Here is a 23,180-nt window from a genome sequence, read left to right as displayed (position 1 = left end):
TAAACCTGACATGGGGTCACCTAAAATCTGCATATATCCCATGGGCTGCATTTGCACAGCTCTGATCTTGGCCACTTGCTTTTAAATATGCAACACTGGTCACAAAAGAGATCCATTAGGTGAGGGGCAAGCAATGTTAAAATGAATATTAAATATAGGTTTTCCTGACAATGGGTCAAGCTACTGTGCTTCATTTGTATATGGGAGACAGAAACATTGGGATTTACGGCCGAAGTGCAAATATAAGTCCAGAACTAGGGTGTGATGACAGGAGCAGTGTGCTAGGGTTCACATTTAGAAGATGCTGATGTTGCTTAGATTCCTTTTGTACAGAAATAACTGAAATAATAAAGTAGTTAACAAGAATACTCAGATGTCCCAAGGAATCTGTGATCTCAATGATATAATGGCTTCTTCCAAAAACGTGATTTTTGAATCAAGAGTTGTTTCCCAGTCTTGTTATCTTTTTCTTCTTTTTCAAAGTTGCCCACTCAAAGTCCATTCAACATACTGATGGGCCTTTTTGCTAATATCATAGAGGTGACCAGGTGGGGCTCTATAGTTGCCCATTTGTCATCCTTCGTTCTTACCATATGATGATGATGATGGCAGCAATAATAATGATGATGATGATAAATAATAATAATAACAATAATAAAGAGCTTTTATATGACTCTGTGCTAAGCACCTTACAAATATATTCATTTAATCCTCACAACAACCTTGGGAGGTAGGTGCAATTATTACCTCCATTTTATAGATGAGGATACTGAGTCAAACAGAGATTAAGTGACTTACTCTGGTTCTCACAGTTTATAAGTATCTGAGGTGAAATTTGAACTCCCATCTTCCTGCCTCTATTTGGTGACATTCATCGCACCACTAGAAGACCAGGGCAATTTCTCTTCCAAAAAATCTGATAAGGAATATTACTAAATCCTTACACTCATTTTTTCATAGTTCCTCAAAGGTTGTATGTTGCAGCTTACTATGACATTCATGATGTACAGCTTCATTCCCCTTGGGAATGATTGTCACTTTTATTTAATTATTTGGAGAATTTTGCATTCCATATAACTGGATGACAATACCAGAAAAATGTTAGTATTATAACAAATGTACTATTGCTTTCATGGGAAGTTTGAGGTCATTAAAAAAAATCAAAACAAACTCTGCAGTGAGCTGAAGGCAATCCAATTGTCTCTTTTTTTCCTGTTTTATTCTTGGCTCAACATATTGTCAATCTACATATAAATATACATGATAATAGAGATTTTTCTGTAGGTTAGCCATGTTGTAACCTGGTCGTATTTTATTCAGGTGATTTTTTTTCTGATTCGATGATCAGACCAATTCCTTTAAGTAATTATAGATCTAGTCACCAAAACTGCAGATTTCTGATATAATTAGCATTATATCATCTCACACTCCTCAAGTAATTTGATCCAAGTGTGACGGGCCCACTCATTCCTGATGGAAAAAATAATTTTTTTTGTCGTGAATCTTACAAATAATTTCCATTTTTTCTTGCTCACAGCACTCTTTTCTTTTTTATTCTTAAATGTCCTTGGCATGATTTTGCTTCTTTGCATATCTTACCAAACCAAAAAAAAATAAATAAATAAAACTGGTTTTGCCTTCCATTGCTTCTCTCTGCTTTATGAACAATTGTCCATCATCTTTCTTCAGGAAATTTTACAAACAAATTTATATTTTAACCAGGTAATACTCAAATGAAAAATGAATTAACAGTCTGAATTCTGAATAATTCTTGGATTCCTTCTTCTTCTTTTCTGCTATTCTAACCCTAACCCATCACTGGAGAGGTAGAAGGGGGGTCCAAAGAACCGAGGGCCAAATCATCCATCACTAGGTGGCAAGCTCACTAACAACATGATCCTCCATCCTAAGCTAGGTTGGTTCTCTGAAAACAAACTCAGTCTGTTGTCAGGACTCTATCTGAAACTTTTCTCTCTTGGTAAAGTCTTCCAGAACTTGTATTAATGTATTAAGACAGAGTCATCTCCATGCTATGGTGAGGCATCACAATAGGCACAGGTGGTAAAAAAATATATAGTTAAAAAATAAAACTAAAAAATAGCAAATTTACTCTTCCAGTAGCCATGTTTCAGTGGTCTTCTCTATACTCTAGCCCTATTCCCTCTTCTTACCCTACCAGGATTCCTGAGTCTTGAGATCTCTTTCTCATAATGTTTAGAACGTGGACTTGACTTGAAGTGTACGTCATAGTGCTCACTCAAGGAGTCATAATGGCTATTTATGTCTTGATGTGATCTAAGAACCCTAAGGATTTCTTATAATGTTGAGAGACATGGTTGCAGTCTTCAGTAACACACTCTATGATCTTCTATTATCTGTCCCTTGAAGTAGAAAATTAGATATAAAATGAAATTTAAAGTAACTCATCTAGCTCAAAAAACAGGACTTTTTATTATTAAGGGTGACTAGAGTTTTTTTTTCCTTTCTGAAGCATTCCCTATTGAAATAAGGCATGGCAAGATAAATATTCTGGGTACAAAATATCTTTAATAACAATGACTTAGAAATATTCTCACCAATCAATAGCTACATCAGTTTAAAGAGAATTGCAAAGTTTCTTAAACCATGGTCCATGAACTTGCTTTTTTTTTTTTGGAGCAATTTGATAGCTATTTCAATACAATTAGTTTCCTTTGTAATCTTGCATAGAATTTGCTTTTTAGCGTCCAAGAAGGGGTCCAAAGGCTATATCAGGCTTCCAAATGTTTAAAACGTCCTGCATGGCTGGAATGGGAAGAAGCAGAGAGGTCCGATGGCCACTTGTTGGGGGTGGCCAAGGAAGTTATTTTCCCTCTTTGACCTAGATGAGTCTGCCTTGAGCTTCTTTTCAACCTGAAACTCTTATGACTTTGAAATCATATAATCCAACACTTTCATTTTCCAGAAGGAACTGAGATCCAGAGAATTAAAGCTATTTCCTCAAAGTCCCACTTCAAGTTGGTCCCTAGACCTAGACTCCAATTTAACCATGCAGCGTTTTTGTTGCTGCTGTTTTTATTTTATAAGACAATGGGGTTAAATGACTTGTCCAGGATCACACAACTAGATAACTATTAACTGTCTGAGAGCAAATTTGAACTCAGGTCCTCCTGACTTCAGGGCCAGCACTCTATCCACTGCACCACTTAGCTGCCCCCACATACGGTGTTCTTTACATGATATATGTCAAAGACTTTGTTGTTGCTTTTTTTTTAGGTTTTTGCAAGGCAAACGGGGTTAAGTGGCTTGCCCAAGGCCACACAGCTAGGTAATTATTAAGTGTCTGAGACCAGATTTGAACCCAGGTACTCCTGACTCCAGGGCCAGGGATTTATCCATTATGCCACTACACCACCCCCATGCCAAAGTTTTAATTGTAGATAGGACAATAAAATCCACGTGACCTTGCTTTATGACTCACCATTCACTTTGTAAAAAAAGAAGGCTTCTTTTAATGGAATTGTACTTTACCCAGATAGGGAGTAATTTAAATAAGTTACTATATAACTGATCATGAAGTTGTTAGATACTAATGAAATAAATGAACAGATGTCTTCATGGTAAATGGTTAACAGAGAAAGTACATAATTGAGATATATTGAACTAATCACAATCAGATTGTTTGGAAGATAAACTGGCCTGGTCTTCTAGCGGCACAGTGAATGTCACCATACATAGAGTCAGGAAAATATGAGTTCAAAATTCACCTCAAATATTTACAAACCATGTGAACCAGAGCAAGTCACTTAATCTCTGTTTGAGTCAGTGTCCTCATCTATATATGCCTTATAATGCCCCAAACGGAGTTATTACGTTTTACCCAATAAACAAATATTTTATAAATTCCAGTTCTTTTATCTTAACTTTTGGTGGCAGGAAAGATGATAAGACAAAGAATTGATTACCGATTATCATTTTTAAATATTATGTCCATGAAACAATAAAACTTCAAATGAAGTGATTGACTTATTTTCATGAGTGATGTCAGCCTTTGCATTTGATGATGACAGCAATATTCTAACTAACATTTAGCTTGCAAATCTTAAATAGAGTTAAAAGGAAAAAATAATAATAATAATAATAATAGAAACTCATACTTATAAATCACTTTGTTTCCCTTAAATGTTTTATATCTGTTATCTCATTTGACACTCTCTTCAACCCTATGAGGTGATATTACTGTCCTCATTTTAGAGATGTTAAAACTGAGACCTAAAGAAAGTATTTGCTCACTATCATACAACAAATAAATAATAAACTATATGCTCTCTCATAATATATGTGCAAAATATCTGTGATTTCATCAGCTGCCCAGGATGGGAAAAACTTATCTCAATACAAATGACAACCTATCTATGATTTAGTAGAAAGTTCTGGGGATATTGTTGAGGTACATAGAAATTTCATAATCTACCCAGGGTTCTACAGATACCATTATCATGGCGGAGGGGTTGAATCTGAGTCTCCTTGTCCCCAAGTTCTGGATACTACTCTGTATTGCCTCCTACAGACTACAAGACTCTATGCTTTGGTAGCAATTTATTGAACATCCAGAACACATTTTTCCCCCAGTTTTTCCAAGAATGATAAATGGGTCATCTTATAAGTAGGTCTCAACAATTCTTCCAGAAGGAAGATCCCTTGAGCTCTCATGGAAAGAAAATGTTTATATGTGCCTGAGTTGAAAAAGTGAATCTGATTCTGCAGCCAAGACACACATATCGGAAATTATTTGCGATTATTTCTTCTCCCTATAAAAGGCCACTAAATAGACAAGTGGTTCCAATTGGAATAGGTTTTAAAACCCAATTGCATATACCTTGTGTCACCTGATCGTTTTTTAGACACGACTGCCATATTAAGGCCAGGAAGGTCATGCCAAATCATAAAATGTAAAATTTGCAAATAGTAATTTCATGCAATATTAACCCACAGACCAGTGCAAAATGGAAAAGTAAAAGTGGAATGAAATTTTTGAGCTCACCAGCACACAGATTTCCATGGTGATACGGGCAGGAAAAATCATCCATTTCACAGTATTTTCCATATACTTTTCCAAGTTTAGTTTTGTGACAGAAACATTTCCCACATATGCAGACACCTTGACCACTGCAAATGGGCTGGTTCTTTTGTGCCTTGCAACTGTCCACTGGGGCTTTGCCTTCCTCAAAATGGCACTTGTCGCCATCACACTGGGGACAGGAAGGAACTAAGAGACTTTCATCTACACATTTCCATTTGGGGCTTCTGCCATCATCACACCGGCAGCTACAGTTCCGATAGATGTGGACTTTGGTACTTTCATTGAAACCAATAGGCTTGATGATGGCATAGCTTCTCCCACCAGCTCCATCACAACCATCCATGGTCACAGTGATGTTGAACAGAACCTGGTGAAAAATAAAGTAGAATAGTCTTTATAGGTTCCAGGCAGCTTTCCTCAAATTTAGCTATTCCTTCCAGTCAAGTGTGATAGGGAAAACACATGGGCTGATCTTGACTTTTAAACCAATGTCAAAAAAGTTTTTCTTAGGTTCTGGATGCTATAGTAAGGCCTGGGAATACAAACAAAGGCAAAATGTACTATCAAGGAATTTACAGTCTCACGGGCAAGAGACCATCTGTGACTACCTGTTCCAACTCTTTTAAACTGTATTTCCCATAGACATCTTAAACTCAACATATCCAAAGCCTTCCTTCTTTCAAACTCTTCTGTTATTATTGAGAGAACTAACCATGCTTCAGTCAGCGAGGTTTACAACCTAGGTGTCATCCTTGCCTCCTCACTCTCTCTCCATATACAATTTGTTGCCAAATCCTTTCAGTGTTACCTTTATAAGATTTCTAGTACATACCCCTTTCTCTTTTCTCTCATTGCTAACTCCCTAGGGCGAGTCCTTATCTTATGCCTGGATTAATGCAATGGCCTGTTGGGGTGTCTGCCAACATGAAACCTCTCCTTGCTCCAGGACATCTTCTGGGCAATCATCTCATTCACCTTCATAGACCCCAGATGTGATCAGGTGGTTTTTCTACTCAATACATTCCAGTAGATCCCCAAAGCTCCCAGAATCAAATGCCACTTCCTAACTTTACAATCTACTTTTATCTCAACCCACCCAACCAATTCATGTACTTAGCAATCCAGGAACAAGGACCTTTTTATTGTTTCTCCAACATGGTCCTCCATGTCTAAACTTCAGGTATTTTCTCTCCTTTTCAACTCCAGCTCAGGAATTTTTGGCTCCATTGCAGTCTAAGTCAAAAATCCCAACTTCAGAAAAATATCTCCTGGTCCCCCTTAATACCTCTCCCTCTAAGATTCCCTCCCATTTATCCTGTATAGGACTGTTCTCTTTTATTTTTATTTTTTATTCTTTTGGTGAGCCAATGGGGTTAAGTCACTTGCCCAAGGTCACTCAGGTAGAAGGTATCAGGAAGTTGAAGCTGCATTTGAACTCAGAACTTCCTGACTCCAGGGCCAATGTTCTAGCCACTATGTCACCTGGCTGTCCCCCTGAATAGGTCTTATATACAGATAGATGTTTGCAGGTGGTATCTCTGATTATCACGGGGAGGTCCTTGAAGGTAGGTAGGGTCTGGGATTTTGGCCTTTTGTGAATACTCAGTGTTTGGAACATAGTAGGTGATTAATGAGAATTTGCTAATAAGGTTTTTAGTCAATTCCACAATGGCATTATTATAGCTAACAGCATAATAATCCATAAAACAGTGACTATAAGGAAATAAGAGAAAGATAGTAACTTGGGCTGAATGCTCAATTTAAAAAGATGAAGATGAGCTAACAATAAAACTAATAATAGCAATCCAGGCCTACTATCTTGTGTTTCTATGCTACTCTGAGATTTTTCATAGCATTCCTCCAAAGGAGCTGTCCAATTATCATTAACAGAAGGCGTGGGATGGCAGGACATAACAGACTGAAGATGACTGTTATCCTAGGACCTAGGTTGGAATTTCAGCTCTGGGTTAACCTCTGCCACTTTGAGGAAGTGACTTCACCCCCACAGCCTCCTCTTAGTCATCCTTACACAAAGTGGGTGGACTGGGTAATCTCTGAGGTCCTTTCCTAGCTCTGAATTCTTTGAACTTGGGAGACATTAAGTGACTTGTCTGTGGGAGCTGAGTTGTGTACATCCAAGTTGGGATTTGAACCAAGGACCTTGGCTCTGAGCCCAGGGCATTCTCTGCTCAGTATTCAGCACTCGCCTGGGTAAAATGCAGGGTCATAGACTATTTGGGGCAGTGGACTCTTTCCACAGGCTGAAGTGGAGGCCTACTCCCCTGTAATTTTCCCAGTTGGCTGAACAAGATGCTCTAACAGACATTTGTTCTGTTCTTTTCTTCTGAGACCTGAGAGGAAGGTTAGAACCCCCCCCCCCCATTTCCTCCTCCTAAACTGTGTCAGTTTGGGGGAAAACGTCTACTTTCCTCTTCAATGGGGAACAAAAAGAAATATCTTCTCTGGCACTTCTTGCATAATAAAGTTTTGTTTCTCATTTAAAATGGGAATGAAGCTACTCTGGGAGCTCAGAAGGCCTCTCTTTTTCACCTCAGAGGACCCCAGGTAATGCGGGGTGAGGTGCAATTGTATTGAATGGCTTCGCCCCCTTGGTGGTCATTTCTAGACCCAGAGGGAAGCATTTGGGCTTGGCATGAACCAGGCATTCTGTCATGGTCCTCTGGCTTTTTCCTGCCAATCTCCTCCTACTCTTGGCTATCTCCATGGGCTCCATTGTTGGCTCACCCTAAGCCTTCAGAGGTTTAGGCAGTTCTGGAAAGGGAAAAATTCTTTTTGCTTTTCTGGCCTCCATTATAACTAAGTCATACAATTTTCTCTAGCCTTTATTGTTAGTCCATAGGCATAACATTTAATCGAAGATAACCAAACTAAGTCTACTCTATTTGAAATGTATGAGGTTGATGTAGGCTATTTTTTGGATTCTCTTAAAAATCGACATAGTTTGATGTTTTTGTATTTAAAAAGTTGTCTTTTTTTCACGTACATGAAGCCTAAGGATTAACAGATGTGTGGGGGCATAAGAAGGTTTGTAGCATAAGGTGCTGCCAACATTAATAGCAAAGCCTAACTAAAGAGTTTATGTAATGAAGAGGTCATCTGAGTTTTCCCGAGAGTAATGCTGTTTGTACTACTTGGTTGAAGGAGAAAGAGAAAAAGAATTAGACAAAGAAGAGGACTTATGTGAGCACTAAGGAAAGGGAGCCTGCCAAACTCCAACTATTGAAAGAAAGGTTTGCTTCTATGAGGTTAACCCTTCCTGAACAAGGGCATTTCAAGAACTAGTTACTTCATATCTCAATTGCTCTTTTCCCCTTTATAAAAACCTAAGATTATGTTTAAGAAACTTAGAATTGTGGACTTTTATAGATTAATGGCAACAAGAAAATTAATCTAATATAGCCTCCTTTTTCATTTTACAAAGAAGACAACTGAGGCCCAAGAAAAGAAAAGGATTTTCCCAGCGTATAAGTTTGAGCTGAGAGTAGAGGTGGAATCTCCTAAACTTCAGGACTGTTAGAAAAAAAAGAAACACAATATGGGGGGGGGGGGGTACATCAAATAAGAACCAATAAGAATCATAAAACTGGAATAACTTATTTTTAAAATATAATTTGATAAATCATGGAAGGGTCTCTGTCACCAAAAGATTGTATACTTTTTAGCTAACTCTTGGGGAAACTTTTTTAAAAGATGTCAAAGTTCCATTGGAATGATGTTTAAGTTACTCTCTCTGGAAAGAAAGGCAATGACAGTAACATTTTAAGGGAAATTTACAGAATTTTTTTGATATATTTCCAGATATCAGGGCTACCAAGTCACAAATTAGAAGGGTTTTCTTCTATTATTAAGGCACAAAAATAGCATACCTTGTGCAAAATACTGTTTTTGAAATATTTCATCCTATATATATTATATGTGATCAGGTATGAAATTTCAAATTTAAGTGTATATTGTGTGTGTGTGTGTGTGTGCTTGTATGTGTCAGATAGACTTCTAAACAATGTATTTAAGAATCCTTGCCATTATTGTCTTTACTCTTTGTTTTTGCCCTTTTGTTTTAAAAATCATATTATTATAAATTGTTTTTAGAGCTAGAAAAATTCTACAAGCATAACTTTTAATTTTATTGAAAGAGAAATTTAGGCCCAGAAAGTTTCAGTAATGAAGGTCACCCAAGTATAAAGGGGGCACAGAAAGTAGCCAAAACAAGGTTTTACCTGTTATCCCAAGATTGTCTCTTTGTTTTACATATGAACCATATTTCAGTTCTTTTCTTTCCTTTTCTATAAATCATTTCCCCAGGAATCTATACAGGTAGGCTGGAGCCAGTGCTATCCATGAAAATGGTTTGAGGAACCAGATGTTTTCCTAAACTGATTTCCCTGTAATTCTTTGGCCCTTTTTGCTCCCACCTATATCCCAAGATATTTGTTCTTGTCTAAATTAGCAAAGTTTCTACTAGCAAAATGACAAAATAAAGAAATTGATGAGTCATAGTCATAGAATTCAGAACTGGAAAGAACCATGAAGGCAACCAAGGCCAACAAAAGAGCATATAAGCTATTTGTAGACTGTATTTTTACATTTAATAAAATACTTGTTCACTCAAAGCCAACTCCTTCATGTTATGGATAAGGAAACTGAAGCCAAAAAAAGGAAAATGACTTACTTAAGGCCATGCAAGTCCCAAGAAGCAGAACTGAGATTTGAACTCAGACCTCCTCTGACTCCAAGTTCAGTGACCTTAGTACACAAGGAATCAAAGGAAATTTATGCTTTAAATTGTCTGATTACACTGGAGGCTGGAAAGGTTATTGTTCTGAGAGGTAGGCCAAGATTTTTAGATTTAGAGAACATGTTCATATTGGAAAGGACTTTCTTGGAGGCCAAAGACAAGTACTTTGGGAGTTTTGTACCCTAAACATAGGAATTCTTTCAAAAACAGTGTGCCTTCCAAATTCTTCAAATTTCAGTAGAATTTTCCACCTTTGTTAGAAAAGATGCCCAATATTTGAGTTATGAGGGGAGAAGATTAGCTTGAACTGAGACAGAATATGCTGGAGTACAGCCCTGACCCAGCGACCAAAAGGTCAGGATTCAAATCACACAACCATGAGGAAATCAAGTCAATGAGCAATGATCTAGTGCTGTGGTAAGAGATGAGCATTTCTCCTGGCTTCAGTTTCCTACTTGGGACAGTAAGGACAAACAATTAGAGAAGGCCACCTCGAAGGTCCCATTTAGCTTTGACATTCTCTAACGGAATCCTCTGAAGGGGCTGGGAGGGGAGGGTCCAAATGTCTACATACTTCATCGCTGCTGGTGACATTTCTGCATCCTTCCATCCCTGTATGTCTGCTCCCATCAGGACAGATGGCTGTGATGGTAAAATGGATTCCTTGAATCTGATTCTCCACCTGAACTCTCACTTCGGAAATCAGTTTCTGCAAAGGACAACACCTTCAATTACAAGGCAGCGAGAGTCCCAACGAGAAGTGACCAAGCAGAGTTGGGCATGGCCAATGCATGCTTGACTTCATGGTTCTAGCACAATCAAAGAAAGACTGTCTGTCTGCAGCAGAGGAATGAATCAAGTCATTGTTTTCATCCCAGAGACCCAATTATACCTCAAGTCCAGGAGGGAGAACGAGGATTTGTAGATCCCCATTTTTGTTGCAGTCCCTTTGCAGTAATTTGTATGCTTTCCAATAGTTTATACTGTTTTGGGAAGCCTGGGTGTTCCCCAGATGGGCATTGTTTCTTAATGTTAATTCTCTACTTTCATAGTATGGCTCCGATAAAACAGTGGGGAGCCCATCTATCATCATTGAGGGGAGAGAATCTTGACAGCTGGAAGTCTGGGGCCTGCAGCTGCAAAAGAAAACATTTCACTTTCACAGACTTGAGGCCTTTAGAAAAGCTCATGGACTTGACTGACAGAGATTTGACAAGAAACTTTCCTTGTTGGGGCTATTTCTACTTGTTGCTGCCTCAAGAAGGAGATGCCGGAGCTTGCCCCCACCTTTTTTTTTCATCATTGAAATAAGGGTCTGGAGACTGCCAAGGATTTGGGAAAACCTCTGGCGCCAACCATTGACTGCCATGTTTGTCTAAGCCTCCCACCATGGCAAGGCCTCTGACAGGGTCAGAAACAAACTTCTAGAATAAGAGTGCTTTTTCTTATACCACACATATTAGTGCCAATGGATTCTGAGGACCTTCATAGAGTATGAATTAATAATATTCTGGGTCTGTTATACTAGAGAATAGTTTAATCCATACATTCTAAACAAAAGAGTCAAAGAAAGGAAAACATAGGAGAAGTACAGTTGAGTCAGGAAGAGAAACAGTAGGGTTATGAAACCTCAAACAATTTCCCAGAAGGAGACTGGTTGAAACTTTGGCTGTATCATATGAATGTTAGCAATGATGAATAAATCTCATGACTTGGGAATTAGGATGACCTGGGTTTAAATGCTTCAGACCATCATTAATAATGTCCAATAGCCACAGTCTCATCATCTGTCAAATGAAAAGTTGGACTCAATAATCTCTAAGGTTCCTTCCAGCTCTAAATCTATGAACCTGTAAGAACTATGAGAAAAATAGGGGAATAATCCATCTGACTTCATCATTTTTCAGATGGGGAAACCGAGGTCTAAAATGGAGGTGAGTTTCCTAGAGGGACATATCTACAAAGGAGCAGCTCCAGAGTGTTTGGAGGTAGGTTCCCATGGGCAGAAGATTGTTTAATAAATGATCCTAATCAGATTTAATCTTAAATACAGATGTAATCAGTAAATTTAAGAGCAAAACAAACTACTCTCCCCTTTCCAACATTTCCATGAGAAAAGCATCTTTGAATTGAGATCTTCACTTGCAATTTTTGGAGCTCTCAGAGACCTCATTCCTATTTAAACACATAAATCATAGGCTTAAATGGAAGAAGGGAGGCTATATATTTCTGGTATACCTAGCAGATTACTGAATTATGGGTAGATTTAAATAAATTTCTTAGTCTCTCTTGCTCATGATTGGCTTCTCAGAAAAATTTGGGTTTGATAGCCCAAAGAATTTTAAAGGATAGAGTGCAATGTGTCCCAGTCTTGGAATATGTAAGTTAACACTGACCCTGTATCCAACTTCCTTTTTCACACTGAAAGTGTTTTGTCACCCACTCTGGAGTGGGGAACATTATCCCATAGTCACTGAATCTGAGATAAGGAAAGAACATTGGAGGCTTCCAAGTCAACTAGGACCTGACTCAGCATCCAGAGGATGACCACCCCAATGAATGGTCATCCAGCTTTGTTAGAGATATTTTCTATTTCACTCTGGCAGGCCATTTCACTTTTATATAAAACATTAAATCTGCCTCTTTATAAATGTCCCCCCCCCACCTCCCACTGCTTCATCTTCTGCCCTCCCCAGGGCTAAATAAAACAGAACTAACTCCTTTTGTGTGTGGTGGCTCTTCATACAATTGATCATAACTCTTTCATACTAAATATTTCCAGGTCCTTAAACCAATTCTTTTATGAAAGGAACTCAAGGCCATTTATTATCACCCTTCTACCTTCTCTGGCCATTCTACAACTTATTTGTAATATTCTTTTTTTTTTTTTTTAGTTTTTTGCAAGGCAATGGGGTTAAGTGACTTGCCCAAGGCCATAGAGCTAGGGCATCGTTAAGTGTCTGAGGTCGGATTTGAACTCAGGTCCTCCTGACTCCAGGGCCAGTGCCCTATCCACTGTGGCACCTAGCCGCCCCATTATTTGTAATATTCTTAAACTATGCCCACTTCCATACCCCAAACTAAGTACAGTACACCAGATGTGGTCCAGCTAGGGCAAAGAACAGAAGTCCTGCCTCCCACCTCATTCGACATGTTCAAACACTCTTAATTTAGCCTCTGATGACAAGAGCTTCCTCTGTGAAAAAGCATACTCTAGAATATGATTTGCCAATGGATCATAAATATTTAATTTTAACAATTGGTTCCACTCAGCAAATATCTATCAAAGCACTTAGCATGTGCTTAAAGGAACTATGGGATAAACTGAATTTTCAGGAGATTTTGAAAAATAGAAACACAGAATAAAAAAATAAATGCCCAAGTTTAGTTAAATGGTGTAGTGCAGATAGCCCTCTTTGGCAATGAATAGCACAATTCTTAATCATGACATGTTTATGTGTCCCATGATAGGCTAAATAGGACAGCTGAAGACTGACACATGGATGAACAAAGCTGAGATTCATGGAGATCTGACACACTGGGAGACCTGCAAAACCAACAAGATGGCATTTCATAGAGAAAAGTATATTGTCTCATATGTGATTTCAAAAAAAATCATGAATTGAAGATGGAGGACATATACAAAGAAGAGGAGATGTACCTGAGAAAGACCTGGGGATTTACCTGGCCTGTGAGCTTCCTAGGAGTGGGTCATCAGTGAAACATTGTGGTAAAGTCCCAAATCACTCAGTTTACTTTAGAGGAGAGCTAACAGTCCAGCACTGGGGAAGCGATGCCCTTGCCACACAATACCCTTGTCAGACCTCATCTTGATGCATTCTTTCTTGGGTAGCACAGTTTAGGAAGGACACTGACAACCTAATGGAGCATTTTAGGGATGGTGAAGGAAAATTATTAAATGCTCTATAAGAATCAATTAAAGTGGGGCGGCTAGGTGGCATAGTGGATAGAGCACCGGCCTTGCAGTCAGGAGTACCTGGGTTCAGATGTGGTCTCAGACACTTAATAATTACCTAGCTGTGTGGCCTTGGGCAAGCCACTTAATCCCATTTGCCTTGCAAAAACTTAAAAAAAGAATCAATTAAAGTGACTGAAGAAGTTGAGTAAAGCAAAACAAATGACTCCCTGGGGCATCCAGAGCCAATTATAAAATCCTCCACTATCCTTTACCCTCATTACCGCCCCCCCCCCCATATCCTCTGCGATCTAGTTTGGCATTCTTTTTTGTTTGTTTTTCGCAAGGCAATGGGGTTAAGTGACTTGCCCAAGGTCACCCAACTAGGTAATTATTAAGTGTCTGAGGATGGATTTGCACTCAGGGCCTCCTGACTCTAGGGCTAGTGCTTTATCCACTGCACCACCTAGCCACCCATGGTTTGGTCTTCTTGATGTACCTTGAACATTACGCTCAAGACTCTGGAAATTTTCTCTGGGGGAGGCTAATACCTAAAATTCTCTTCCTTCTCCTCCCTACCTCCTAGATTCTCTGACTTCTTTCAAGTCTTAGCTAAAGTCTAGTCTTTTGAAAGAGATCTTTCCTAGTTCTGCTTAATGCTAATATGTTCCTTCCCAGATGATCTCTCATTCATTCTATGGGAATTTTGTATGAACATGCTAATTTACATGTAATCTCCTTCCTATAAGCTCCTTGAAAGCAGGAATTCTCAGAACTTTGCACAGTTGATTGGAACACAGTAGGTATTTAATAACTGTTTACTGACTTGACAAGGAATCTGTCTTTATAAATATATATATATATATAATTATATGGACCCCAAATATGAGTATATCTATCAATGCTAGAGAAGTTCTTTGAGGGTTAGGGACTATTTCATGAATTATATTTTTAATCCCAGTGTCTAATATATAACAGGAATATCATAAATTCTTTTTTGATTTATCAGGAAAATGGGGGACACATAGAGATGTCCATAGAATTAGGAGGGGCAGAGGTTGAAAGAAATCAATTTTAGATCTGTTGGAACAACTTTCCTCCCCTTTCCAGATATTTAAGAATGAGAGGAAAGAAGTTTCTCCTCCCTGGAGGTTATAAAGCAAAGGATGTAGATGCAATTATGAGGTACGGTGCATGATAATGGGCTAGGGTAAACATGATAGTCAGTGTCCAGGGAAATGCATTCATGCAAGTTTACTGTTTTCGTGGAAAGAAGCTGATACTATTCCAAGTGATTTCTCAACATTCTTTGCCACTATCCCCCATTCTCCACTGTATCTCTTGCCCACACACATCTATTCTCTTTTCCACCTTGTTGATTTTGCATAAGATCCCCACTCCCCTTGCCTCAGATTCTCTTCTTCCTCACTTACCCCTTTCCAATCCCTTCAGTCCTTTCAAGGCTTATTGAAGGCAAGAAGAATTTAATTGTTGATTCTTGCAACTCCAACATTTGCTCCAATATATACTTTTGTATTTATTCTCTCTCTGTCTCTTATATAAAAATGCCAATATACACAAATGTATGCACACATATGCATAATGTAGGTAAGTGTGGGCCATTTTCCTATATCTCTGTGGTTTATCCCTTGTATAATATATAAACTCCATGATATCTGGAATTGTTGTGTATTTATTACCTAACATCCTCCCCTCCTCTGTACTTAGCAAAAGGCCTAGTATATAACTAGTGCTTAATAAATGCTTGTTGGTTATGGAATTACCCTTTTAGGAAGTCATTAGTTTCCCTTTTTTGACTGAGCTGGCAGGTGGATTCAATCCAATGATATTTCAGTTCAATTTAAGGGAAAGTCCCACCTGTTCAACTTTGCTGACCTAGAACAATCATCCATCTGCCCTCTCCCCACCGGATCTTGGGACAGCGCCCAGTCAATGAGTCTTCTGTGTCCTTCTGTGCTTCTATCCTGCCACTGCCAAGGAACTTCTGGGGGGAGCTGGATGGTGGAATTCTTCCTAGAGTTTTTATAATCTGTTGGTCTGCAAAGTTTTTCATTCTCTGGGGGGAAGTTTTCAATTGTTGTTGGGTTGTCCATCCATTCTGCTTTCTAGCTCCTGCTTTGCCATAGGAAACTATTGACTGAAAACCCTCAAATCAACAAAAAGATTTTTGCCTGGCAACATACCTGATAGGCATCCACCACCAAGTTGTTGAGGTTTGCTGCTTTTGATTCAATTTGGCCAGCCACAGTTCCAGGCAAGAGGGGCAGGAGATCCTGTAACAACATAGACACACACATATGAAGACAATCTGTGATGGGTTACTGAGAATGAGCGGGGTGTTTACTGAGTTCCTGGTACTAGACTTGGCAGAGATCTGGAGAGCTCAAAGTGTTATACCAGGAACTCAGAGATGAGTTGGGAAAATACGACATTCAATGTTCTTGCATGAATAAGATTAGATGAGTGACAGCACTTGTTTTTGATTTGGTCTTGGGCTATGATTTGGTCATTCATGCCTCTTACATTCTTCCATGGATGCCAGATTCCCACCCTGAACACTTGTTAGGGGTGTGTGAGAGGGAATAAATGAGTGGATGAATGAATGTATGAAAAAGCATTTCCCAGCTATATACATAATATACATATTATTTCACTGAGCCAAACACAGGAGGTATGACTAGAACCAACAGATAGGCTGCAGTAAAATAGCTGACTCGACCAGAATAAAAGTAGGGACCTTTGCAACAGTCAGATAGAGCAGTGGATAGAAGATTGGCCTAAGTTCAAAAATTGCCTCATTCACTACCATCTGACCCTGGGTGTAAGTCACTTTATTCTGAACCTCAGTTTCTTCATCTGTAAAATGAGTGATTAGACTTGATGGCAATTATGGTCCCTGGTTTGTCTGGTTCTATGATATATTTTTCTCCCATCAGGAAGGAGGAAGGCAAAATAGGAAAGGCAAGAATAACAAATGAAAAAACCCGGGTTGAAGTGGTGCACTAAAGGGTTACTGAGTGGGGGATTCATCACTCTAAGCAGAGGGATGAAGTCATTTAGATCTGCAGGAACAAGGCCACCTCCTTCCATGTCAACTCATCTTTTCTCAGCTTAGAAAGCAGAAGGTGATTCAGTATTCCAAAATTAGATACAGTTTTTGTCACACTTTTGACAATTTAGATTTGCTCTGGATCTCAGTTTCCCCAACTATAAAAATGGAGGGTTTGGCCTAAATACCTCTAGAACACCAGAGAAGTAAAGTGAAAGCCAATTTTACACATTTAGTAGGTGTAGTGATCTGTAAGGAAAGAAGTATTGCTGACCACTAACCCATTGGCTCTGTCTAGTAGTTTCTACAGGGCTAGGAGTCTCCTGGTCCCATAATCTAAGAAGAAATATATCATGGAAGGTGGAAGTTTTTAAGAGTATATTGGGGGGGAGGGGAATGGCATCAGATGTTACTGAGGTTATGGTAGAGCAGCATATTTGTCACCAGGAGCTGGAGTGGCAGTTTCAGTAAGAGGCTGATGTACCCTGATGCCTTTTTTCCCCAAAACACACTGGATAACTCATTCTGTATCATTTGGCTAGTCACCATTTGCACTGCTCTAATGAAGACAGCTACTTTATTTTCAAGGGAGCACAAGAAAAAAGATGAAAGAGGCCATTGAGATTTGGAGGGAAGGTACCTCAGTGATCCAATAAACCACCTTTTTATTTTAGAAATGAATGTTAGTGGCATGGAAAGATTACACGAGTTATCCCAAGGTTAAAATCAGAGGATTAAGAAAGATAGGTTTTGAACTCAGCTCTCTTTGTACTATATTACTCTCACTCATATCTCTGAGGCACACTTCAATCTCTGTTTGCTCTGGTCTACCTATACTAATATATGATTTCCTCAGGGTGTCCCAACTGATTTTATGCCATCCTTTGAGCAAAGAATATTGGAGTGGGGGAATTAATTTGGGGCATCATTCTAATGGATCTTGGCTTGGCTCAAGACTATCTATGTACCTTGTATTCCTAAAAATGAGTTGCAACTTTTAGGGAAGATCATAACTGGACTCATCTGATTAAAATGATCTTGGTCTAATGTATCTCATTAGAGTTAATGCTCACAATGACAGGGACAGGGCGAGAGAACTAAAAAAGTGAAGCATGAAACCAATGTTTATCCAGTTTATAAAATTATTTTCAATAATGAGCTACCTTTGAAATCTCATTGACTTGAAATGAAAAATAGTATGATGTCAGAAGGGTAGGATGTAGAATCTAAAGAACTGGGTTCAAATCCTGGCTCTACCCCTTAATAAATTTGGCTTCCGGTAGAAGTCATACAGTTTCTCTTGGTTCTGTTTCCTCATCTGTAACAGGAGGGTGTTAGGAAAAAAATGACTTTTAACTTCACTTCCAGCTTTAAATCTGTGATTCCATGGCTATTATGTTGAATTTATGGATGATGAAGAGGAGGAGCGTTTGGAGGAATCACCCATCTTTAACGTGTCTTAGTATGTTCTTCTGTAATATACACTAGGAAATATGGTGAAGGACTTGAGGAGGGTTAAAAGTGGAACCAACTACGCACATATTCTCATTTGGGATTCCCGAGACCATAATCAGTACTTTTGGCACAAGAAAAAAACTTCAAAAGCAATGACATTGGAGAATTAGCCTACCTTGTACCAATGAAACTGTTTTCCTTGGACTGCAAAAATAACATTAATATTGTTGTCTATTAATTTTTCTGAAAGTTGTCCCAGAGAGGGATGCTCCTATAAGACAGAAGGGAACAAGAGTCACACTTAGGGATGAACCCCAGACCCAAAGATTCACATGAAAACAACAACTAATAATATTAATAATAATAATGATACTCTTCAGAGGATAGGTAGTACAATCACCTTATTGTAGAGTTGGAGAAACTAAACCCAATTAAGTGGTTTGCCCAGGGTGACAGAGACACTTGGCCAAGTGGTGATGCCAGAGCTCAGGTCATCTATCTCCAAAGCCAGCATGTTTTTTCACTATTGTGATCTGCCTTAAAACTTGCTAAGAAGATAAACCTTTGAGAGTATGACTCGAAGCCCTAACCACTAGCAGCGTATGCTATATGGTAGGTTCTTAAAATACTTATTGGGTTAATTGGCAGAGTTATAATTTTCCTGAGCAGCATCAGAGCTCCTGTCAGATGAAAACCAATGTAATCATCTATGAGTCATGTAGGTCACAGGCAAGAAATAGCTTTGCTTTTAGGTGGGGGGAAATCACCATCCAGAGAATTAAGGGAAGACATTCCATCTAATAAAAAGTAATATTTAACACACTTTTAGACTCAATGGTGGAATTAAAGTATTGGGATTTAGACGTCAAAACTCAGTAGTGGAAATTTTATTTTTTAAGGTGTCTGAGATGGGATAGACTAATGATACATTCCACAGAATACTATCTTGAGTGATGGAATTCCTCACCAATAAAAGTCTGCCTCTCAGTTGAGTCCTGCAAGCTAGAAGCAAGGCAGCTATCTATGGGCTCCTTTGGCAACATCTTGACCATTAGACCAAAGTGACCCTGTAAAGTCAAGCAGAACCTTGACTACGAGTCAGCTTATTGCCATAGCACCAACTTCTCATTTGATTTTCTCTGACAAATCAAATCCTGGCTAATAACTTAGAAGAAGAGAGAAGGAAGAAAAGTTAACAAAATATATTAATATAACAAAAATGTGTTTTTTGGTTTAAATGAAGTAATTGGGCATAAAAATGAGAAAATCTGAGCATGGCCTCATTCTACAATTTAAGCAGTATTAATCATAAATGGAAAAGTGATATGGAAGAGAAACAAATACTGCTGATGAAGATGGTGAATGTAAATTCTCTACTGACTTTGTTACCTGTCTAAACAAGTAATAATTCCCTAATATACACATAGAGAGAAAATTCCCTAATATATACACACAGAGAGAAAATTCCCTAATATACACACACACAGAGAAAACATGCATAAATTCACCTGGGAGAAATTCAAGATAGAGATATTCAATGGAACAGATATATGGGTGGTTCTGTAATAATCTATTCTCATTATCTCAGTTCTTAAGGGAAGTATAAGATAAAATGGAACTCAAATTAAGAAGGCAAAGGTGGCAAAAGCAAGTAGATCATATTTTAAAGCTACTCGGTTCAATTTACAAAATATCTCAAGAAAAAAAGATGCCAAGAGAATAACAAAGTTTCTATATATTTTTCTGCTACTGTCTCTGATCTATGAATCTTTATGTGCATGGTCTAATCATACATTGATTGTATCCTTGATGAAACTATGTGAAAGGAAAAACTGACATTAAGAGAAGATTTTCTATAGTCCTTCACCTGCTTACTTAGACAACTGGCTGAGATGTATAGCTGATTTACTATAAATAAGGCCATGTCTACTTTGTTAATTTAAAAGTAGCTTTGACTGGGAAGAACAGCATGGGAAGAAGATCCATTTCATGCATATTTATATTAAAAACAGTGTTTTGTGTATATTTCTATTAAAATTTTGCAATATTCTATGACAGATGAGATCAGAGATAACCTAGTCCAACAGGGAAGCACTGAATACTAACATCAAGTAAATTATCAAACATGAGGATTGTTCACTTTGGGTGACTGTCAGTGTTGTGGAGGATATCCTGCAACAGTATGCAAAAAGAAGAGTGTCCCGACATTGATAATGGCATTCTCCAGGTATTCTTGTTTGTGCATAATATTGTGCCAACTTGCTCTATCTTTGGGATACCTGTGGACTCTTTAATGAAGTTGATGGCCATTGAAAAGAGATCAAATGTAGCCCCCCCCCCAATGGAAAAAGCAAAGTGAATGAAAATGCCTATCGCCTAGAATTTTCACCCCGATTCTTCAGAATTCATAAGCTTTTGTCATAGATAAAGTCATAAAGTAGCCAAGGGGAATATCAAGACTAAAAAGTAGGACTTTTATTTCAGAGAGCTGGTTGAAATCATTGAAACCAATGCACAGTTACCAAAATGCCACACAATCTGTTGAAAGAGTTACAGTTAGTATCTGTGGCTCACATAGAAAGTGGCATCTATCACATCCTGGGATCGATGGGTATAGGGATAGTGAGGGATCTCCCCTTGCCTTTACTTCTCAATCTTGAAAAGTGACCTGCCATGCTGAAAGCTGATAATATTTGCTTAGGGTCATATAGCTATTATTAATCAAAACTCAAATCATCCTAATAGCCAGGTTAGCTCTCTATTCTTACCCTCTCCATTTTCTCTACGCATGCATATAGAAACAAACAAATCCAACTGTATTAGATACTTGACATAATAGAATCTCTCTCTCTCTCTCTTGCTTCCATCCAACAAACAGCTTTTATTCCTATGAAAGAAACAGATCATTATCATTTATTGGTTTTGGGGCAAGGGGAACAATTTAAAATGGCAGAAAATAAACTTTTATGAAAAGAAGCTTAGGGTACAGCACCTTGTGTAGCCATTAAGAACTGAAAATTAACCTTGGAGTCAATTTTATTGGTGAAGTAGCTCTTCTAGAGATAGAGTTGGAAACTGCTACTATAAATAGCTGGTTCATGCCAATGAAGTAGCTAATTAGACCCATCTTTAAGACTTGTGTCCAATGAAATGGACATCAAATGCATATATCAAAATTGTTTAACGAGCAACACACATAAGATTGGGTAAATCTGGTTTTATTCTGGATTATTTTTTAAACTTACAAGTATTTATTGGATATGTTTGGTTTGCAAAATTGGAAGAATTTTGTGTTGCCAAGCATCACCCCCACCCCTTACTCTTAATTCTTATACTCATGTGAATTGTAAGGGAAATTTAATCCATATGTTTCTAACTTGTTTACACTTAACTCATCATAGCATTGGTTTTGAAAGAGGTATGCACACTATAAGTGGCCTTCTGGGGCTTATTAATGCTCCCCCCCCCCCTTCACTGCCTCAACAAACAGGAAATCATGTTGACCAAGGATGCAAAACTCCATCTTGTAGAGCACTTGGATGGTCAGCAGATTAGGGAGAGAGGGTCAGTTGAGTTTCTAAACTTGGCAAGACAGATCCCCTAAACCCCTGAGGGGAAGGTGGGAGTGGATGAAATGTTTTAATAGAAAATTCCTAGTATATTGGGAGAGATTTTCTTTTTCACTACAAACTTAGAACAGATGTTTCAGTAAGCCACTGTTGACAACCAAATGGTAGATGAATTGCCATGACGGAAGCTCTCCCCTACTTTATGCAGCCTACTATCATGACTGCCTTTTATCTTTTCTGTCTCCTCTTTCACTAGCCAAGAGAAAATCTTCTCTCCTGATGAGCTGTCCAGGTTCAGTGACATCACTGCTCTCCCAGTGCAGACTCCCCCTCAGGCTAGACTGTTTTTCTAAACTTAGAAAATAATTAAAAGTGATAATAAGTATTTCAGGGGCAGCAGGGAGGACTGAAAAGGATGGGCAAAGACAGTAGTTAATTATTTAAGGGTAAAAGGACTGACTTTACTGCTATTTCTCTTCTTCACTCACACTTTCTCCGAGATCTGTGGGAAGTAACTCATAAAAGTCTGAGGAGAAGAAGAGCAGGGAGGAGTGATTCATGGGGAGCAATGTTGGACACAGAGACAACTGAGAGAAGGAAGAACAAGATTTTCCTACCTGGTACACAGTGGTAGATGGGGAAAATGGGGGCAAATTAGCATATATATTTGGGAAAGGGAGATTTATAAACTGGATTTGAAATAAATGACACAAAAAACATATTTCCAAAGCATGAAAAAACAAATGCCATTGTAAGATTAGACAATCAACCTTAACCAACCAGAACCCTTAACTTACATAAATTATCCTAGATTCTACATCAAAACAAAATGTTATGCTTTCATATGAAGAAGAAACTAGCTCTCCTTGGCATAGCCAATAAAGGCACTATGACTAAAATACTAAATTTCGTTGATTGAGTGATTTCAAGGGAGGTCACATGGATTATATACAATCAACACAATTCACCAGACAATTCACTCAGGATCCATCATGTGATGGGATGGGGAACAAAAAGACTTCAAGAAGGACAGAGCCATAACAACCAAAGTATCAAGCTGTATCTCGAATGGGAGGCAGCACTTGAGCTACGTCTACTTTGTCCATTAGGTAGACCTTGGTAAGACTGGGATAAAAATGGTCCCAGATCTTGAAGTGCTTTCTGTTTGGTAAGAAAGATAAGATATGTACACCAATGGCAGAACACAATGAAGAATCTGATGAGGACAAAAATAACGTTAGGTGATAAGGTAGGAAAGTTCACATTCCACTGGGGGACTAGGGAAGGTTTGGAGGGAGGAGTAGAAGTGATTTCAAGAGATAGACATTTGGAAGGAGTGCGTTCCGTGCCTC

General features: G+C 38.5%; 1 protein-coding gene across 1 annotated transcript in view; it reads right to left on the bottom strand.

Moving 5' to 3' along the window:
- ITGB8 (integrin subunit beta 8) overlaps nt 1–23,180 on the bottom strand; it is a 107,759-nt gene that overhangs the window by 16,953 nt on the left and 67,626 nt on the right. The window contains exons 7-10 of the mRNA XM_074195448.1: nt 18,435–18,530; nt 15,939–16,028; nt 10,393–10,527; nt 5,024–5,429 (exon numbers count right to left, since the gene is read on the bottom strand). Coding sequence (XP_074051549.1) covers nt 5,024–5,429; nt 10,393–10,527; nt 15,939–16,028; nt 18,435–18,530 — 727 coding nt within the window. The remainder of the gene's footprint in view (nt 1–5,023; nt 5,430–10,392; nt 10,528–15,938; nt 16,029–18,434; nt 18,531–23,180) is intronic.

This window comes from Macrotis lagotis, chromosome 7, assembly GCF_037893015.1.
Source record: "Macrotis lagotis isolate mMagLag1 chromosome 7, bilby.v1.9.chrom.fasta, whole genome shotgun sequence".
NCBI classification, from domain to species: domain Eukaryota; kingdom Metazoa; phylum Chordata; class Mammalia; order Peramelemorphia; family Peramelidae; genus Macrotis; species Macrotis lagotis.
This window is presented reverse-complemented; position numbering and strand designations above follow the sequence as displayed.